Consider the following 20,024-nt stretch of genomic DNA (forward strand, 5'->3'; position numbering starts at 1 on the left):
GTGACTTTGAAGTGTTCAACACAATACAGGGTGACTGAATACAATTATAACTGCTTTATATTTTATTTGTGTTGCTGAAATGATAGTGATACTGGCACTGCAATACATATACTGTACTAAAAAAAGGACTAACATGCAATTGTCATAGTTAAAATCTTCTGATTATTGGATTCGTAGGACAGCATGGTGGTGCGGTAGTTAGCACTGTTGCTTCAAAGCAGGAAGGTCCTGGGTTGTAGTCCCCCGTCTGGCCGCGGCCTTTCTGTGTGAAGTTTGCATGTTCCGGCGGTGTCTGTGTGGGCTCTCTCCAGGTACTTCTTCCCACAGTTCAAAGACATGCAGGTAGTGGGGTTAGGTTAATTGGTGATTCTAAATTGCCCATCTATGTGAGTTTAAATGTGAATGGTTATCTGTCTATGTGTTAGCACTGTGACAGACTAGGGACATGTCCAGGGTATACCCTGCCTCTCACCCTATGACAGCTGGGATAGGCTTCAACCTTGAATTAGATAAGCAGAAGAAAATGGATGGATGAATAGGTGAGTGCATGGATGGATATTGAATTGACATTAAAGGGCCTGTATTTGTATAGCTCTTTGCACATCCAGTCATTCACACACACATTCACACACTGGTGATGGCAAGCTACGTTGTAACCACAGCCACCCTGGGGCACACTAACAGAGGCGAGGCTGCCGGACACTGGCACCACCAGTAGGCAACGGGTGAAGTGTCTTGCCCAAGGACACAATGACCGAGACTGTCCAAGCCGGGGCTCGAACCGGCAACCTTCGATTACAAGGCGAACTCCCAACTCTTGAGCCACGATCGCCCCATCAAATAAAAAGAATTCAATTTGATCATAAAGGCGGCTTTCTGACAATACGAGATTAACTATATGGACCTGGTTTGAAAATCTTGGGAGACTTTCTCACTTTCTGGTTCAATTACCCACAATGCAATTCACACCTAACATTGCTGGTGACAGCACCAGAGATTCTTTTTAGCTTCTTAAATTGGTATTCGTTAAGGATGTTGTTCTCACTTATCACACCACACAGGATCCTGTTATACCATTGTTTGTCAGTTTGTGTACAGCAAGAATATAAATACCAACTATGATGTGTAGCTGGAAAATTACACCTTGTATTGCTAATGGAGTTGACAGAATATGTGGAAAGAATTATGCTTAATTGAATTAAAATACAATTAGCTAAAAAGGTAATGAGGATAAATAGTTTACTTAAAAAAGTGGATAAACGGTTAAAACAGCTTCTGTCACACTATGTCCAGCAACTAAAGCACAGTTGTACCAATATCTGTGTGTTTAATGAGTGAAGCTGATGCAGGGTAACATCATATCGTACCCTGTGTCAAAAAGGCTTTTAATTGGCATTTTAAATATAATAAAAACACTCCAAAAGATCGATAATTTGCACGCGCGTCTGATTTCTTTCTGGAAGGCTTAAGGCTGCACTGTAAGCAAACATGTATAATTAACAACATGCTTCATATTAAACGCACTGTAATCTGGATCAAACCGACCCTGTGCCAACTAGAGCAGATTGGCAGGAAAAGGAGGAGGGGCTGGGTTGAGCTTTTGCTTTATAGCCAGCCGTGCATTTGCTGTATTTCATGATCTTCCTACATGTTTCTTGAGAGGCAGCCCACGCAGTAAAATCAATTGGCCAGGGTGGTGGAGTTTTGGATAATTTTTTTAAGAGCATTGTGGGGGTGATAAAAATCAAGTCCTGTGTCTCCTAGTAGTTGTTGTTGTTGCCTTTATGGACCATAAAACTACAGTAATCTCCCTATCTCTTTTATCTCTGCCCACAGGCAAACAGACGTGCCCTCCAGAGAAATTTGACTGTGGGGGATCAACTAACAAGTGTGTCTCGTTGTCATGGAGATGTGATGGGGAGAAAGACTGCGAGAATGGCGCTGACGAGGAGGACTGTGCGTCTGGTGAGTTTATCCGAGTCAGTTCACTTACCATAATGAAATAAATACCCCGATCAGATGGTTTTACTTCCGCGTTTAACCGCTGAGTGCATTTGTAGAGGACATTTTGGTCCAGATTTCACCAGTGATGGATGTGCAGAAGCGAATGACTCGACAAGCAGCCGAATAACGAGAACCCAGATTCCCGTTTTGTATTTCATAGGGTTTTATCTTTTCTGATCTCACTTATCATCCAAAGGCATGTGACATTAAAGCGCAGTGGGGAACACTCATTATAATTAGATGGATTTGAAGTGAGTTTTGAATTAAAGCCAGCTGCACTTGACAACCGTTCCCTTTGATGTGGAATGATCTTTGGTGTGAAACCATCAGATATTCGCAGCTTTCCGGTGATCTTTGGACGTTTCTGTCCTTTCCAAACCTCAAGTCTTCAGTCTTTCCACTGCAGGGCCCTCACAACCTTAAAAAATGACATCACCTCATGCCCAGCCAATCAGGCAACTCAATCGTGCGACTACCCCCACCCCCAGTCCCCTGCAGGGACTATCCTTGCCCTACTTCTGAGGAGCCATGAAGAATTGGCTTCTTCTCCTTCTTTCTCTCTCCTCTGCCTCTTCACGTCAAGAAGAAATGATTGAGGCAGCAGAGCCGTGGGGGGTGTGATGTTTAGACTTTGAAGATGGCACGTGGTAGCAAATGCGCAGAGGGAGAGAAATAAGCCATCTCCTTATTATCCTATATTAATGACGATGTTCCTCTTTTTCTGGCATCTTTAACTCCTCGGTTGTTTGGGTGTGTGTGGGTGTTGAGATCACGTCTGCCTGGCATATAAGCCATTCATGTTTATTTGTTAAGAACACAGTCAATTTTGAGTTTTTATTTGGAAAGGAAGCCTTATCAATCTGGCAGAAAATTAATGCATAAATAGAAACTGTTGCATATGTATTAATACTCAGCTCCTTATGGCTTTGACTTATTCTTCAATGATCAGCTTGTGAGTAGCTTGTTATGGACTCAAGGTTTCAAAGAGGCCCCACACACTCACTGCATCGACTTTAGATCTAATGCCTTCTTAGATGGCTTTTCATAGCACTGTCCATTGAGGCCCGGTCTAGCCTGGGCTAATCCTTCTTTCATTCTAATGTCTGTATTGATGTGGCAGTCTTAAGCCTCTCAGTAGTGACACGAGGGCAGGCAGCAGGCTGTCGCCCACCCAGGCAGAGGCCAGAATACCTCTAGAGGGAAACTCCTCTCAGTATGACCACTTAGAATAAGCTCTCTCCAGTACAAGCAGAGCACAGTGCTAGATAGCATCACAAATTAGGCCTATTAAATGCTGCTCGGGCCAGTTTATCTGATGATTGGGCCCAATGCCAACCTGAAAGATGATGTTTAAATCAAGGACACGAGGCTTTTAAATGTAACCTTGCAGCTGATCTGCTCTAGAGGTACTATCCATTGATTTTGCAGTGTTATGTCTTTAGTCCATCTCAGTGAGCTGCACAGTGATTCCAGTGTTGGGCTATACCTGATTGATGTGGAGTAACAACACTAATAGTAGTGTGATGTTCACAAAACAGTTTAACACATTCACCTTTGAGGTTTGCTTGGCAGTTTTCATTAGTAAATAGTGTTTATCCTGCTCTTATTACTGCAGGGATTCTCAATAAGGGATATTTACTTTTTTCTTAAAGTACTGCTTTACATTACTCAACTACTCCTGTGAGAAAGCAGTTCATTAGATTACGTATTGCATACTTTCACATTACTCCATAACAAGACTGAAATGCATTGTTACATATTTACAAGTTAACAATAGAAGTTTTTATTGACAACACCACAAATCCCTGTACCTAGCCTAATGAGAGCGTACATACCAGCTTTCTCTTGGTATTTAGATTTGAACACAAAGCCAACAACAAAAACCAGCCCAAAGAGACTTCAAAACGATCTCCACTGTGATTCTACTGTAGAAACAGAAAAGGAGGATTCAAGCCTGACGGCTCATCACTGCCTTTCTTACCTGTTAAAGAGCTTTGGCTGCTGGGCTGCTGTAAGAATAGACTGAGCTTTAATGTCACTCTGGATTCTTCACTAGCTTTGTGTTAGCATGCTGTTTGTGTAGATGTCTGTGAAGAGCTGAAATTGTGTTTGTAGCATAATGCAGTTGTTTATCTAGCGCAGTTTACACTTTACCATCATGCTCAAAAAAAATAAAATGCAATAAAAGTAAAAGTAATGTTCTCATCTCCACTCCACAAAAGATTATAGTCCGCTCCAACATTGTCCTCCAACTGATATCAAAACAACAAAGTCAAAACAATTTGGATGTAAAATAGATGTTTTTTGTTTTTTTTTACATATAGATTTTAATAATCACTGTATGTGTGATAACGTTCATACAAAATTTTATTCAGATTGGCCAGTTTGTTAAGGAAGAAGTATTCATAAAGACGTATATACATAAATACGCTATGACCATGATAATAAAGACAATAGAACATGCATAATATTGGAATATTAATACAGAAGATCAAGATCGTTTAGTTTGTTTTACAGTTTTAGTTTTTTGTATTAAATCTGTGTCAGTCAAGACCTACTTTTTCATGACCTTTCAAAGATTTAAAAGTAAAAGTTTTTAATCAGCACTATGTATTTTCAGTTACATTTTGCTCCCAACAGCTCAGCTAGCAGGGCTGCAAATATATTTCTAAATCTCTCAGTGCACATGCGATAATTGGATATTTTAAACGATAAATTGAAGATTTGAAACCCCTTCAGCACCACTGAGCATCCAAAGTTAAACAGATTCACCAAGTGCAAACAAATTCTGCTACCATCACTGATCATATTAGACTTTCGGAGCCGATTAAGCGGATTCTGAACAAAACCAAAATGTGTTTAGGTGCTGCTTTAGAGCTGTTCTTACACTGTTTGAGTGCCCAAAAATCCCCTTTCACCAGGTCCAGGATCTTTATTTCTCATAATTAGTTATTATTAATCTCTGGCTCTCTTCCACTGCTTGTCTTTTGTTCTGTCTCACTTCCCTCACCCCCAACCAGGCAGATAGCTCGCTCTCACTGACCCTGGTTTGCTGGAGGTTTCTTCCTGTTAATAGAGAGATCTTCCTTCCCATTGTCGCCAAGTGCTTGCTCATCAGGGGTCGTCTGATTGTTGGCGTCTGATTGAACTGAATTGGATCGAATTTAAACAATTGCTGTTAGTTTATTGAGTTCATCTATTTTGCGCGACAACCACAGGGGCTAAGCCACATAGCCTGCTAAACTTACCTAGCTAAGCACCTGATGTGAAGCTTACTTAACCTGACTCTTAACGGTTTACGTTTAAAGGCTCTGGTTTCTGTTTAGACTGCATTATTATTGAATTATTGACATGAACCTACATGGACTAACTGGTGAATCATTTAATAGAAACTTAGTGAGCTGGGATACTGCAGCCCTGTCTGGACCCCACTGGGAGAAAATTAAAAATAGCTCATTCTAGTACTCACATATCAACTCATATTAACTTCACTGCACTTGTAGCATCCTATTTGGTTGTCCAAAAGGTTCACAAAGAAAGTATTAATCACATGGAGCTGCATCTAATAGTGTGATCAAATATCTGAAAAGCAGAGAGCATGTGAGGTTTGTCTTGTGCCACACTATGACTCGGAAAATAGATGCTTTGAGGGGCAAACTCACATTTGATTGGATATTCTGTGTAAGTTGTGAGAAATACTTTCGACACAAACTTCCATTTTGTGATTGTTATGTTATACTTTTGAGCATGCTCACAAGGAACACGCTTCTTCTTTTCCAACTCTTGTATTTACTGAGCTATAAGCAGGCAAATTGTACCTCCAAAACAGACTAAGCTGGAACCTCCTCAGTCAGCTCCCGCATGTTCCGCTATTAGTAGAAATTTACGAAGTGCATAGCATGCCGCTGACTGGAAAAAGTAAATCTTACAGAGGCATCCTACTAATTGAGTCATCCACATGCTGAATTATGTATTAAGTAGAATCTAGCCCTCACCAGAGAAAGCTTTCCCTGATCAACATTACATTAAGCAGTAACTCTGGAGAGGCTCCGCAAGAAAGCTGGACTGTAGCCTCAACTCTCAGCATGTGAAGATTTATGTGCATTTACTCCCCAAGCATTTTTCTGAGTATGTCTGTCAACTGGGATCTACTGCAAGGCACTGGAACCAGTCTGGAGTTCTGTGTTTTCATCTTCTGTGTGTTTGCAGTTGTGCTAAATGTCAGCTTGGGTAGCCTGCCTGGTGCATGAATATGATTTTTTTTTATTTTACAGTTATCTTTCCGCTTGATGTCTTTATTTAAATTCAACATTTCTTGGACAGTATGAAGCAAACAGACAAATCCTGCATTCCTCACAGCCGTCTCACTGTCCCTGGAGTGAAACTGAACTGGGTAACACTGAGATAAAGCCTTCACAAAAGACCATTTAACACATCTAAAGGGGCTTGTACTGACAAAGTTTCTTCACAATTACATTCTGTTAATCGGAATCTAGACAGGTTTTCAATTTGGCCAAACGGCGGCTATTTTGTCTCGTATCAGTGCTCATTGTGTGTCTCTTTTGTCCTCACCTATTGGCCCTCAGTCAACCTACGTTTTCAGGCAGTAACGATAACACGGACACTTTGACTCCCATCTTGTACCCTATATCATGTCCTGATTGTTTCTCCGGATGAGAGGGTTGCCCCATCGTTGTTAAAACTGTGGTTGTTCAGTTATTATGTGTGTGGCATTACAGGAAAGGGCAGTCACTGAGATATTTCCCTGGTGAGCCACTGTGACCCATGTGAACTAGCCAGCAGTGTGAGTTTGTGTATGTGTGTGTCTTTGAGTCACCTTGCTGCAGTGAACCTTAATTCTCTAAGCAGAGCTGACAGGTTTGAGTCATCTCTTAAGTTTAAAGTTATGAATATCTATGAGAAAGCTAAGAGGACATTAAGCTGTATAGAAAGTGATGGACACGGTCACAGGTATTTGTGTCAACAGATAAAAATATATAAAGCTTTTGCATGCTAACATAAAACCTGGAAGACTTTATTCTCATCTCTTTTCTTATTTTTTCCCTTTTTTCCCCCTCTTTTCCTACACTCAAAATAATTTCCTTACCTTTCACACTTCATTTCACCTTTTTCCTCCAACACACTCAGACTCATCTCACACACACTTACACGCATGCACGCACACACACACATGCGGTCCACACTTATCAGTTGTAATGCTAACATGAGTAGAGCGACCAGTCATTTCTTCCCACTACATCTGAGCCGTTGGTTGCCGCTGGCAACAATCTCCCATCATCAAAGCTGCCAGAAGAAGTTAAGTGGGTTATGCTGCCAGCCTCTGACTACCAGAATGGTAGTCAGAGGAAAGCTTCTCCCAGCAAAGGAATTAAAAAGTAGTGGTAGCATGTAGCTGAGTGCCACCAGTATAGTATAAAGTCCTCAGTGACTTGATGACTCCGAAACAATAAAAAATAAAAACAAAAAATCTCAGTCTGATAGAACAGGATACGTTTAGACCTCAAAGGGTTCAGGGACATTTCACCCCCAAATCAAACGTATATATATTTTGTCTCTGGCCTGTAGTGCTGTTTATCCATCTAAATTGTTTTGGTGTGAGTTTGTACACTTTTGGAGATAGTCTGTAAATGTGTTTGCTTTCCCTTCAATGTAATAGAGCAAAATCAAACATGCTTTGTAGTACTAAAGTGAGGTAAACATATCTGCATCACTCAGCAGTGATGCCTCTTTCAAGAAGCGTCTGACCCGGGTGCTTAAAAAAGAGAGCAATTTCACTGAAATGCACCCAAAACGGTGCCACTGTTCATCTATGCGTAACAAGAACGTCGTGTTTGTGTCAAGTAAACAAAAAAGGCTAGTGTGCTCCCACTGCTGGTTCCAAGCCTAGCTAAATGGGAGGGTTGCATCATAGAGGGAGTCTGGTATAAAACTCTATGCCAAGCCAATATTTTATTGTTAGCCTCATCAATGCCTCAATATTCTAATTAGGAGAACAAAACAATTCAACTTGCAAAAAAGCTGAGATAAAGCTCCTTGAAGTGAATGCAGTTAATATTGTATACCTGGAGGCACCACTTTGACAGCATTGTCAAAGGACAGTTCTATTTATTTTGCTCTAATGTAGCAGAGCAGGTCATCCACCAATCTGGATCCATCCCTGGCTGCCCCAGTCCACCTGCCAAAGTATCGTTGGGCAAGATATTAAACTCTGAAATGTCCTGACACCCGATGGATCTATTTGGTGTATTGATCCTGTTTGTGTGTGTGTGTGTGTGTGTGTGTGTGTGTAGAAAGCATTTTGAGTGCTATAGTTGAGTAGAAATGTGCTATAAGTACTAGTTGTACTTGGCCTGTCATTTAAATGACCTTACCATGAGATGTATAACCAAACAAAATGCTGCAAATTCATTTTTTAATGATCTTTTCTGCTTTTACTTGTATAAAAAGAAAATCGTATAATAAATCTTACTAAACATCCACTGGGTGAAGTGCTTGTTCCCTCTGTGATTTATTTATCATTTAAAACCCACTGCCTTGTACAACATCATCAGCAGATGGTCTGTGGGCTCAAAGTTGCTCAGAAATCTTGAAATTCTGTCCCAACTGGAATTCAACCAGGGCACTGATGTAAAGTGCTAATGGCCTTCCCCCTGTGTAATAACGCACTTGTTCATTGAATCTCTTTAATTATTTAGTGCCAAATTAGTATAGAGTGTGGGCAGAGGCATACCGGGGAAAGCAGACACATGAGAATCAGATGCAGAGTCTTTAATATTAATAACTATAAACCCTGTCGCTGAACTGAATCCATGACACTTATGTTCACATCAGTTGCTTTTTCCCAAGCTTCTGAGGCAGTCGTGTTCATATCAGTGAATTAATTAACAGTGATGTTAGCAGAGAAAAGAAGAGATAGTAATTGTAACATATGGTGTGATTACGTAGGATAGTAAGTAAGACACTGTCTTGCATCCAGTGTTTTTGCTAGCTTAAGATGTGTTCACCCAGTTTAACTGAGAAGCAGTGGTTTCATGATGTTTCATGATGTATATTAAGATGTTTAATTTCTGCTCTTTTATGCTATAAGCTTCTTTTCATGCTGTTTTATTGCATTGTTTAACTGTTCAGCTGATCACTACCTTTCACAGCAGTGATACTTTTGATGCAGAAATGCTGCAGTTTAATCTGAAGCTATTTAAAAACTTCCCCCTGCTTTGATCAGTAATAGTTTAAAATAGCATGTATGCTTGATACTCAAAAAATACACGGTGTCTGCTGCAGGTCAGTGACAATATGCTACAGCTTTACAATTTGCTGATTCTGTGTAAAATGTAGCAAAACAGCAATCCTTTCCAGTAACCAGCTGCAGCAGCCAAAGGCACTGGCGTTAAAGCTGAACTCCCTGTGGTTTGTGTGAATATCAAATCCTTCCTCTCCCCGTGCTGGCCTCTGAGCACCTATGGGCGAACAGCGGGTTCCCTGGCTTTCTTCGCATCCAGAGTGCTTTCAGTTAGACATGACTAGATACAGAAAAAATACCCTGGAAAAGGTAGGAGAGAAAGCCTCTCACCATTTTCCTAATCACCGTTATCCTTCCCAGCTTTCTCTTTGTCTCTGTTATGTTATTGACTTTTAGCCAGTCTGGGAAACTATTTCTGTGTCTGTGCCCATCTGCTTGAAATGACTTTAAGCCAATAAGTCTTCGGTCTTACTTGCTCTCAATGCTCTGCAGCTGTAGCAAGACCTGAAACTTTTATATTTACTTATTTGACTAAAAGTGTACAGTTCTCTGGTTATGAAAGCATTGCATTTTAGTGTAGTTTTATGTTGTGTGAAGGCAGTCTGCAAAAGATTAAAAGCAACGGCCTTCAAACAGATTCCTCAGATTTCCTTTTCAGCAGCTAGAGAAGACAGGGTAACGGTTTCTGCTGCACAAACTGCAATCTGATAATAAATGCTACACCGTCCCTGCTTCACTGTCATGAGAACCAAGCGTGCAGTCCCTCGTGTGAGTTTTGCTGTCTCTGTTGGTCCTCAGATGCCAAGGCCTGTCCCAGCGGTGAGTTCATGTGTGCCAACCGCAAATGTTTAGCCACCGTCTACGTGTGCGATGGTGATGATGACTGCGGCGATGGCAGCGATGAGCTGAAGTGCACCTCCCCTCTGACTTGTGGGCCCAACCACCTCCGCTGTAACACCTCCGAGTGCGTGCCGCTCATGTGGAGCTGTGACGGCGACCCCGACTGCTCCGACAGTTCAGACGAGGGGCCTGAGCGCTGCGGAGGTGATGGAGCCCCATACCTGCCCAACCGCAGAGCTAACTGCACCAGTGGGGAGTTTCGCTGTGCCAATGGCGAGTGTGTGCGACTGACCTGGAAGTGCGATGGAGATCCTGACTGCAAAGACAAATCTGATGAGTCAGACTGCCGTGAGTGTCTTGTTCTGCTTCCTTTCTTTCTATGTGTTTGCTTGTCTCCCAACAACTGTAATCTCCTACATATGTAACCTTTTTCTCTTTTTAATGTTGCAGTAGCTTATATATGTTCTCTGCTGCGTATAACTATGTCGATTCAAGGCTGTCTTCTCAGCTTACAGTGATAACAGAAAACGCTGCACTGTCTGAAAGTCTTTTGGCACATATAAAATATGTAGCAAGGTTGAGAGAGATTACATGTAAGCGTGAAAGGAATAAACTACGTATAACATCCCAGCTAGCATACAGAAATGCTTATGTGCGCCTTTGATGTTCACTGTTAAACCCACAATGCAATATACATTCATATTCATAGTTTGTTAATTACAGATAATTAAGGAGAAAAAAGAGCTACATCTATTGCAGAAATATAAGCATGCAAAATGGAAGCATATTTTGCGCTTATTCTCAGATGAGAAGTGACATAATAATGCTGAATTCCAGATGAAAGTTGGAGATAGTGGCCGAACCCCTGGAGTGCAGAATCTGGTGGTGAAGCAGAGTTAGCAGATGGCTGATGGAGACATTAGTTGAGACACGTTGGAGAACCCGGATGAGATCGAGCGCCAAGAGATGGGGAGAGTGAGAGATGAGAGTGAATTAAAAAACAGGGCCTAGCAGCTGATTGGCTTGGAGAACACATGCAGGAAGACCACTGGACAAGAGCAGCCACATTAAATTTGATAATGTGAATGTCCCATGCTGTGTAACATAGAGGAATAGACACTCAAAAGGTCTAATTCAAAAAGTGTTCATGCAGAAATCTCTCTTTCAGAATCACATGTTTACATAAATAACGGCCACTTATAATCAGCCGTCATCTTCAAAGCAACTTTGAAGACTGACTCCATCTTATTGCTGTCTTGCTGGATCAAGACAGTAATAAGATGGAGTCAATCTGCTATCAGTTTGTGATTGAATAGGGTCAAGTTGGCAATTACATACAATCTGTGTGGGATAAATTGCAAATCTGCTGCCGTCTGTTCCAGATCTGTTGTCATCTTATACACAGAAATTCACTTTAGCTACTTACATGTGTCAGTCTAGCCAGAAACTCATAGATTAGTGAATTCAGTAATTCTTATGTTTCTAGCGAGTTTTTCACAGATTTTTTAAATATTTGTGTTTTCTGGGTTTTTTTGACAAGTGCTCTAATAAAGCAATCAGCGCTGTACATACAGTTTTACATATTTTAATAAGCAGCCTGTTTCTCTACTAGTTTTCACCAATTCAAAGGCCAAAACAGAAGAAGAAACAAAGTTAATTTTGCACACAGTTGGGATTGTACCTCAGGCTTAAATACTTAGCATATCAAAACCGCATTCATTACAAATGCTTTCATCCTTGTTGGATGAAACATGTCCCATTTATGCATGTCTTTTCAATAATTGTAGTAAGTTTCTTATCTTGGGACTGACAGTTTAGTCGGTCCTTGTCCTGCACCTGCTTCCTTCCTTTTCCATTAACCTTGATGTCAACCTTTTTCTGCTTTCTGTAGAAAAAGGAAACCTGGTGGTCATCAGGTCACTGGCTGTTTCACAGCTCATGCAGCATCCACCTCAGTTACTGCAGCCCAAATCTTACTTGTGTCCAGCTGTTGTCGCTTCTAAGTAAAGAAAATTGAAAGCAGTACTTTTTCTGTCTTCTTTCCCAAACATGATTGCTTCGCTTTATTTTCTCATGAAATTATTCTTTTTTTGCTTTAGGCTTTTGTACTTTCACAGCTTTAACTTCAGACGTTTCACTCCATGATACATCTCAAGGTGCATTTGCTAGCTAATAAAGAAATAAGGGCATTCCAGTTTGCAGAAAACAGAAAGCACATACCGAGCAATTTTAAATGACTCTGATTCACTAACATACTCCTGCTGGTATAGTTAATGATGATGAATCCAGCAGTAATATTGAATGTGGACCTATCTGGGGTACACGGTAATAGCATTTCTACACCCACATTAGTGAATGAGACACAATCTGAGAGAGCGGTGAGGAACTCTAAAAACCCATTAAAACATAAAATAACTCAGAACAAGCATGATGTTTCCACTTCGGGAAATTGTAATTGCCAGCCTCTACCCATTTCTTGATTTCTTGAATTACCTCATTTTATGTTAATACACAATATTAAAGTATATAGGTTTATTGTATACTATTAAATCAGTGGTAAAGCAGTGCTATACATTACAAAATAATACTACATTATCAAAGTCTGTATAAGCAGAAGTATTTTATCCAGCTTAAGGCAACCGTTAGAATCTTGGGTACAACTGCAGCCTTTCCAATTGCTATTCAGTTTTCATATATATTCTCAGAGGTTATGGATGGATTTGATTATTTTTTAAGTTTGGTTGATTCTGAATAAACTCTAGTAGTTTTGCAAATATTCTATTCACTAGGTGGGCACTTTTTATTAAACATGTTGCACGTCTTCAGATGAATCCAGAAACTGTGAAGTTGTTAAATTAACGTTATATTTTGTTTTTGTTTATTTGCTTTGAGATGGTGGAATAGATAATCTTCAACAGCAATATTTCTTCTCTCCTCTGAGGTGACGCTCTATCATTTAGCAGATTTCTTCTCTGCTGGGAGTTGATATTGAGTTTTTTCCTCCTAAATGTGTCAGGTAAAGAATGTGTTTCTGTTGATAAACACTGTGTGAAGATGGGGCCTTGTGATAAGACAGGTTTTCCTATTAGCTGGTCATGGATGGGGGAGCCCTGAAGCTCCTGTCTCACTAAGCCAGAGTGTGAAGCCCAGATAGTCCCACTATTCATTATCAAGATGTGCGGTGCACACATCAAACGCACAGCTCTCACTCTGTGGTCTGTCATATAAGCTGCACTTACAGGAGATTGATGTTTTATTAGCCAACAGAATATCTGCATTAGAGGGGAGGAAGGCTGGGGGTGGTTAGGGACACAACCTCATCTTTGTCCACAAGTTCCCGTGCTACACATTTAAACTCATATGTTCACCACCTTTGGTGTATTCGCACACCCTTATGTCTGTACGAGGATTTCTTTGCCTAAAAAATGGAATTTTCTTCCAGCTTGTCAGCAGAGGACAAATGCTCCTGCTGTGATTCATCAGTTTTACACTGTTGCTTCTGCTCTCTTATGAATATACATGCACATGTATCTATACCAGTATGCACCACCAGTTTATTGCTCACTCAAATCTCTAGATTTGCCTGAGAGATGCACAGAAACATGGATGATCATATCTATGTGCATACATGTCTGGACATGCGTGTCCAGACTACAGCATCCCTGGCTCCATTAGGCTCGTTGTGTCCTGTTCGTCTTGTGATAACACTTAATCATATCCCTCTGTCACATATATTGCTTTTTAGTGCGGTTTAGAGGGAGTTATATGAGCATACCGGGCACTGTTGATGAAAAGCTTGTCTGTGCTTGGGATATTAATAAAATTTGGTGTGGCTTCTTGGAGCCTCCATCTTTGTGTTACTATATTGAAAATCATTCATCACACGCCCTCAGGTTGACTGTCTCTGTCCTCGGCAGTGCCTTACACACACTGTGAATTAATAGAAGTGCAGTATATGCCATTTCTCAATATTTTTCAGTGTTTCAAGAAAAGTTTTTAAAGCAATTCCTCTTCTTTATGGGACACAAATGTGGAGAGAAACCGAGTGATTAAAATGCCACAGCTGGTCTTGGATTGGATTCGACCACATGATTTTATGCTCCTCTTGAAGTCATTAAAATCAAATTTAAAATTTCGATCTCTTGCCTGTTACAGCTCTGTTGACGTGTCGTCCTGATGAATTCCAGTGCGGTGATGGTTCCTGCATACACGGCACCAAGCAGTGTAACAAGGTCCACGACTGTCCTGACCACAGCGATGAATCTGGATGCGTTAACGGTGGGTTCACCTGTCACTGTGTTTGGCAGTGAGTGTCTGTCCTCCTCCATGTCTGCTCCTCCGTCTTCTTCCCTCATGCATCTGTCTCAGTCTCTGCCTTTTGCACGTCTGCCTATGTGAAATACCTTTCAACACGAGCAGTTTTATAAGCCCACCAGGATTTTTTTTGGCTAAAAGACCTGCAATATTTGTGTAGTTTTACTGAGTCAAGACTTGCTTCTACTGTAAATTATTTATTCTGTAATAATGCTGTAAATATTTTTCACCTCATTCTCAAGTATCATTAGTAATCTGATTACATTGAAGCCAGTGAAGCCTGAATCACAGCCAATAGTCTAATCCTTAAGAATCACAACTATTAATGTCATATAAAAGTACTTTTTAAAAAATAAATTGTGTTCAAAAAAGTCCAATTCAAAGATGATTAGAAAGATGGACATGTGGACTACAGTTTGGCATTAGCTTTTGTGCTAACGCTGTGCTTTGCTTTGATAAGTTAACTTGACTGACTTTCCTGATTAAACAGTCAGATAGACACTGGGCAGACAGAGGCAGGTGAAACTTTATAAAACTCACTCCTAGAAACATCAGAACCCTTCAAAAACAAAGACTGACACTCTAAACATCCCCTTAAAAGGCACAATGTTTATACAGACATGTAAACTATTTGGACTGATTTCATGAGACTCCTGCTTGCATAAATAAGATTTACAAAAATGAACACAAAAGCAAATTAAACGTATTTCACCAGAATGCTATTGAACTATTTACAGTATTTTTATAGAGGGAAAGTAACGGAGGTGGGGTAAGGGTTAGGGCTGGGAAACAAGTGGCAGAATGAGGAGGGAGTGGGTAAGGTAGGAAGGGGGAAAGGTGGTAAGGATTTAGGATGAAACCTAACCCATTCTTTTTTGCCCCTCTTTAATTGTGCCATCTTTTCAGTTTCTCAGACATTGTCTCCCTGCATTGTCCTTTACCTTGTCTTCACCCTTTATTGTTATCTGTTCTTTATCCTCCTTTCTTTGATTGTCTTTGCCCTCTTCTTCTGACTCTTTGTAAATGTAGAAAAGGAAACACTATAAATTACATTCTACTAAACTGCAAAACAGTCTGAAACAAGCTGTTAGGATCAAACATGGTTTATTGTGACGTAAAATGAGGGCGCATACCTGAAGCTGCTTGTTGAGGATTTTGAGCTTCTCTTCTCTGTCCTTTGCTGCTGCTGCCTTCTTTCTTCAGTTTCTTACTTATTGTTGATTTCATTTTACAGCTTTTGCACTCCCCCCCTCCCCTATACCTTTATAATAAAATTCACTGGATCATAACACTTTCCATCCTGGAACTTCCTGTTTCTAGACCAGTCTGTATCTATTATTAAAACGCTATCCTTTGTCATTTTTTGAAGGCTATAGTGGTGAAATAAGTAAAAATGTAATTCTTCGTAAATCTTATGCTTAGTCTGGATCAAATGAGGCTGCTGTTAATTTTTACAGTCCAAATTGGCATTGTTATAAGGCTGTTATTTACTCATTAATAAAAAGTTTTGATGGGGTGAAATTAAAAAAGTAAAATTTTGCCCCTCAGCAATAAAAAAGCTGGTGTCCACCCAAGTTTGTGAGCACGATCATTAAAGAACAAGGCGGTCGCCAGTATTTTACATTTCATGGACTGGTGAGGGGAGCATGTTAGAGATTATTTCCCCCCCAAATGTTTTAAACCTAGAGTAACAAATCTGTTTTAGAAATATTTGTCAAAAAAATGTAACAAGTAAAAATATAAATAACCCCTCCCCCCAAATACTCAGATACAGAAGTACAGTTGCAGAAAAATTCAAAAAGTACTTTAACTTTACTTCACATCTCCGGCTTTAAGCCATAATTGTCACGGTGTGGCATGGCACACCGTGGAAGGAGTGGGGAAGGAGGACCCAGGCGCGGTGCTCTACGTATAGACAGTGTTTATTTACAGAGGGTGATATCAAACAACAATAAATCCCCGTGTTTCTCCCCAGACTCCCGTGTTGTGTCCTCCAAGTGCTCTCTGCTCCCGTGTCTGCACTCCCGGTGCTCGCTGCTCCTTAAGCCCTCCACGCTCCTCCTGCGGGAAACAATAGCGGCAGCAGTCAGGACACTGAACAATGGCAGGCATACACTACACGACCAAAACCAAGCAATGATCCCGCGTCGGTGGGAGCTCCAAGACTCTCCTAAGTAGCTCCCCCGACGAGCCCTGATCAGCGGCAGGTGTGTGGCTTCGGGTGTGGCCAGTCCTTCCGCAGGGCCACACCCCTCAGGCCTGCAGGTGGCTGAGCTCCATCCTCCAAGCATCCCCGCAGACATAAACACACACACTCACATCTACAATCATGGAGGAGAGCAGCAGCAATACCAAAATACATATAATAATAATAATAATAATAATAATAATAATATAATACATAACTGCTCAGGGATCCTGGGTCGCCCAGTCCCAGGACCCTGACAGTACCCCCCCTCTAAGGGTCGGCTCCCGACGACCCCAAAACCAAAACAAAAAACAGCACAACCAACCCAGGGCGGGCGGCTGGGGGAACCAGGACGGAGGGCCAGAACCAAAACAAGCAAAAACAACAAAACAACAAACCGACCCAGTCCACAGTCTCAGAGTCAGACCGCGCATCCCGCAGCGGTGCAAAAAGAAAACGAAAAGACGCCACAAACAGTCACAGGCGGCCCATCAACACAACAAGAGAGTTCAGGGGGCCTACCTCGAGCCCAACGGCGGCGACGTAGCAGCTCCGGCGGACGGCCCCGGGTCCGGCGGCAGCAGCAAAACAGTTCAGGGGGCCTGCCACGGGTCCGGTGGCGGCGGCGCTGCTCCTCCGGCGGCCAGCCACGGGTCCGGTGGCGGCAGAACGGTTCTGGTGGCCTGTCACGGGTCCGGTGGCGGCGGAACGGTTCTGGTGGCCTGCCACGGGTCCGGTGGCGGCGGCGCTGCTCCTCCGGCGGCCTGCCACGGGTCCGGTGGCGGTGGAACAGTTCCGGTGGCCTGCCACGGGTCCGGTGGCGGCGGCGCTGCCCCTCCGGCGGCCTGCCACGGGTCCGATGGCAACGTCGCTGCTCCGGTGAGCAACAGCGAGGCGTGGCAACAGGTCCATGACGCGCCGATCGCTGACGTGGACGCACCGGACGTGGACGGCGAGGAGGCCGCGCTAGACGTGGAGGTCCCTCCGGTCCGCTGACCTCCTCGGCCGGCAGCGAGAGCTCCTCCTCCGGCTCGCTGAGCTCCTCAGCTGGCAGAGCGGGCTCCTCCGGCTCGCCGAGCTCCTGCTCGGGCATGCCGAGCTCCTCCGGCTCGCTGAGCTCCTCAGCTGGCGGTGCGGGCTCCTCCGGCTCGCTGAGCTCCTGCTCGGGCATGCTGAGCTCCTCCGGCTCGCTGAGCTCCTCCGGCATTAGCCCGCTGAGCTCCTCCGGCTCACAGTGCTCCTCCGGCTCGCTGAGCTGCTCCTGCTCGCTGAGCTCCACAGCTGGCGACGCGGGCTCCTCCCGCTCGCTGAGCTCCTCCGGCTCGCTGAGCTGCTCCTGCTCGCTGAGCTCCACAGCTGGCGACGCGGGCTCCTCCCGCTCGCTGAGCTCCTCCGGCTCGCTGAGCTGCTCCGGCTCGCTGAGCTCCACAGCTGGCGACGCGGGCTCCTCCCGCTCGCTGAGCTCCTCCGGCTCGCTGAGCTCCTCCGGCTCGCTGAGCTCCTCCGGCTCGCTGAGCTGCTCCGGCTCGCTGAGCTGCTCCTGCTCGGGCATGCTGAGCTCCACAGCTGGCGACGCGGGCTCCTCCCGCTCGCTGAGCTCCTGCTCGGGCATGCTGAGCTCCTCCGGCTCGCTGAGCTGCTCCTGCTCGCTGAGCTGCTCCTGCTCGGGCATGCTGAGCTCCTGCTGCAGCTGGACGAAGTCTGAGGTTTCCCGAGCTTGCACTACCCCCCGGGCTTTACGCAGGGTGCAAAGGCAGGCGGAAACTCCCTTGAGCTGGCCGAGGTAGGGGTTTCCCTCCAGGATTGCCTCGATGGCGTTTAACCCCACCACTCCTGCCCTTGCGTTGGTGGTGTGAGTTACCCAGTCCATCAGGCGTTGGACGCGGGTGAGGTCGCTCTCTCCGGACAAGGCCGCTGGAGTGGGCAGTGGAATGGAGGCTGCTGCTGGTGGAGAAGATGGCTGAGCGTGTGATGTGGATGGTGAACAGGATGAAACGGTAAGCGGTGAGGTAGATGTCGCGGGGGATGATTCAGCAGGTGACGGCTGGATCACTAGCCGGGCGATAGGCTGAGGTACAGCGACCAGCTGGGCCGCGGGCTGCGCTTTGGCTACCGGCTGGGCAGCTGACCGTATAAACATAGCCCCAGAGTAAACAGTTGAGGTGAGTGACGATGAATTGTCCATATGACTCACCACAGCCGGCTGTTGAGATGTCTGTGGATTTAGCTGCGGTGAGGAACGCTGGCGGCGCGAACGTCGTTTCCGTGTCGGGGCCGGCGTCTCAGGCAGTGAATCCACCAGCTGTCCGAGCTGGTGGGCAGCCTGAGGAGGAGAGTGGAGGTGGAGGGTGGAAAGTAGGAAGTCCAGGACCACCGCATTAAGGGAGTCCACCAGCCAGGGGAATTTAAAAAGCATCTCCTGCAGCCGCCTCTCCACGGCGTGACGCAAACCTTCCGCAGGCTTCTCCCACCATAAGTCACACATGCGGTACACTTTGTCCATAATTTCCCTCCTGAGCCTCTCCTCGGAGACCGCTGGGTCCATAAGTGACGGGATCATTCTGTCACGGTGTGGCATGGCACACCGTGGAAGGAGTGGGGAAGGAGGACCCAGGCGCGGTGCTCTACGTATAGACAGTGTTTATTTACAGAGGGTGATATCAAACAACAATAAATCCCCGTGTTTCTCCCCAGACTCCCGTGTCGTGTCCTCCAAGTGCTCTCTGCTCCCGTGTCTGCACTCCCGGTGCTCGCTGCTCCTTAAGCCCTCCACGCTCCTCCTGCGGGAAACAATAGCGGCAGCAGTCAGGACACTGAACAATGGCAGGCATACACTACACGACCAAAACCTAAACTGGGTAACTAACGTGGAGTCCCAAGCAATGATCCCGCGTCGGTGGGCGCTCCAAGACTCTCCTAAGTAGCTCCCCCGACGAGCCCTGATCAGCGGCAGGTGTGTGGCTTCGGGTGTGGCCAGTCCTTCCGCAGGGCCACACCCCTCAGGCCTGCAGGTGGCTGAGCTCCATCCTCCAAGCATCCCCGCAGACATAAACACACACACTCACATCTACAATCATGGAGGAGAGCAGCAGCAATACCAAAATACATATAATAATAATAATAATAATATAATACATAACTGCTCAGGGATCCTGGGTCGCCCAGTCCCAGGACCCTGACAGTAATCATCAACATTTAAACAAAGTCTTAAAATAATTCACTTCATATGTAATGAATACAGATCTAATTTATAGACATACACTAATACAATTAGCATGTTTTCCTAGCTTGCCATACTTATGGAACCAACCATAAGTGGGGATTTGAGCAACTGCAGCTTTTGGTACTTCCACTTTTTCTTCATTTTTCAGCCCTCCAGGTCACTGTTTGCTCACAGCACATCAACTTTTACTCACT

The 20,024-nt window shown here is 44.0% G+C and overlaps 2 protein-coding genes across 5 annotated transcripts in view; one reads left to right on the top strand and one right to left on the bottom strand.

Annotated features, from left to right (window-relative positions):
• The window catches only part of LOC146648497 (low-density lipoprotein receptor-related protein 8-like), an 88,943-nt gene that overhangs the window by 43,475 nt on the left and 25,444 nt on the right, over positions 1-20,024 (top strand). For all 3 annotated transcript variants that reach the window (XM_085390387.1, XM_085390386.1, XM_085390385.1), the window contains exons 4-6: positions 1,837-1,965; positions 10,064-10,453; positions 14,261-14,383. In XM_085390387.1, the coding sequence (XP_085246513.1) occupies positions 1,837-1,965; positions 10,064-10,453; positions 14,261-14,383 (642 nt within the window). The remainder of the gene's footprint in view (positions 1-1,836; positions 1,966-10,063; positions 10,454-14,260; positions 14,384-20,024) is intronic.
• Positions 16,561-19,677, bottom strand: LOC146648499 (uncharacterized). Of its 2 annotated transcripts, XM_085390393.1 has the most exons (4): positions 19,475-19,677; positions 17,399-19,387; positions 17,252-17,355; positions 16,561-17,209 (listed from the first exon to the last, which is right to left on the bottom strand). In XM_085390393.1, the coding sequence occupies exons 2-4, from the start codon at positions 19,183-19,185 to the stop codon at positions 17,085-17,087; spliced, it is 2,016 nt and encodes a 671-aa protein (XP_085246519.1). In that variant the 5' UTR covers positions 19,186-19,387; positions 19,475-19,677; the 3' UTR covers positions 16,561-17,084. The 2 variants fall into 2 exon arrangements, with proteins under 2 accessions (XP_085246519.1, XP_085246518.1); XM_085390392.1 differs by having other exon boundaries at positions 17,252-19,387.

The sequence above is a fragment of the Rhamphochromis longiceps genome, linkage group LG18 (assembly GCF_057381845.1).
Source record: "Rhamphochromis longiceps isolate RC_006_pf linkage group LG18, R_longiceps_female_GT1.1, whole genome shotgun sequence".
Classification (NCBI taxonomy): Eukaryota; Metazoa; Chordata; class Actinopteri; order Cichliformes; family Cichlidae; genus Rhamphochromis; species Rhamphochromis longiceps.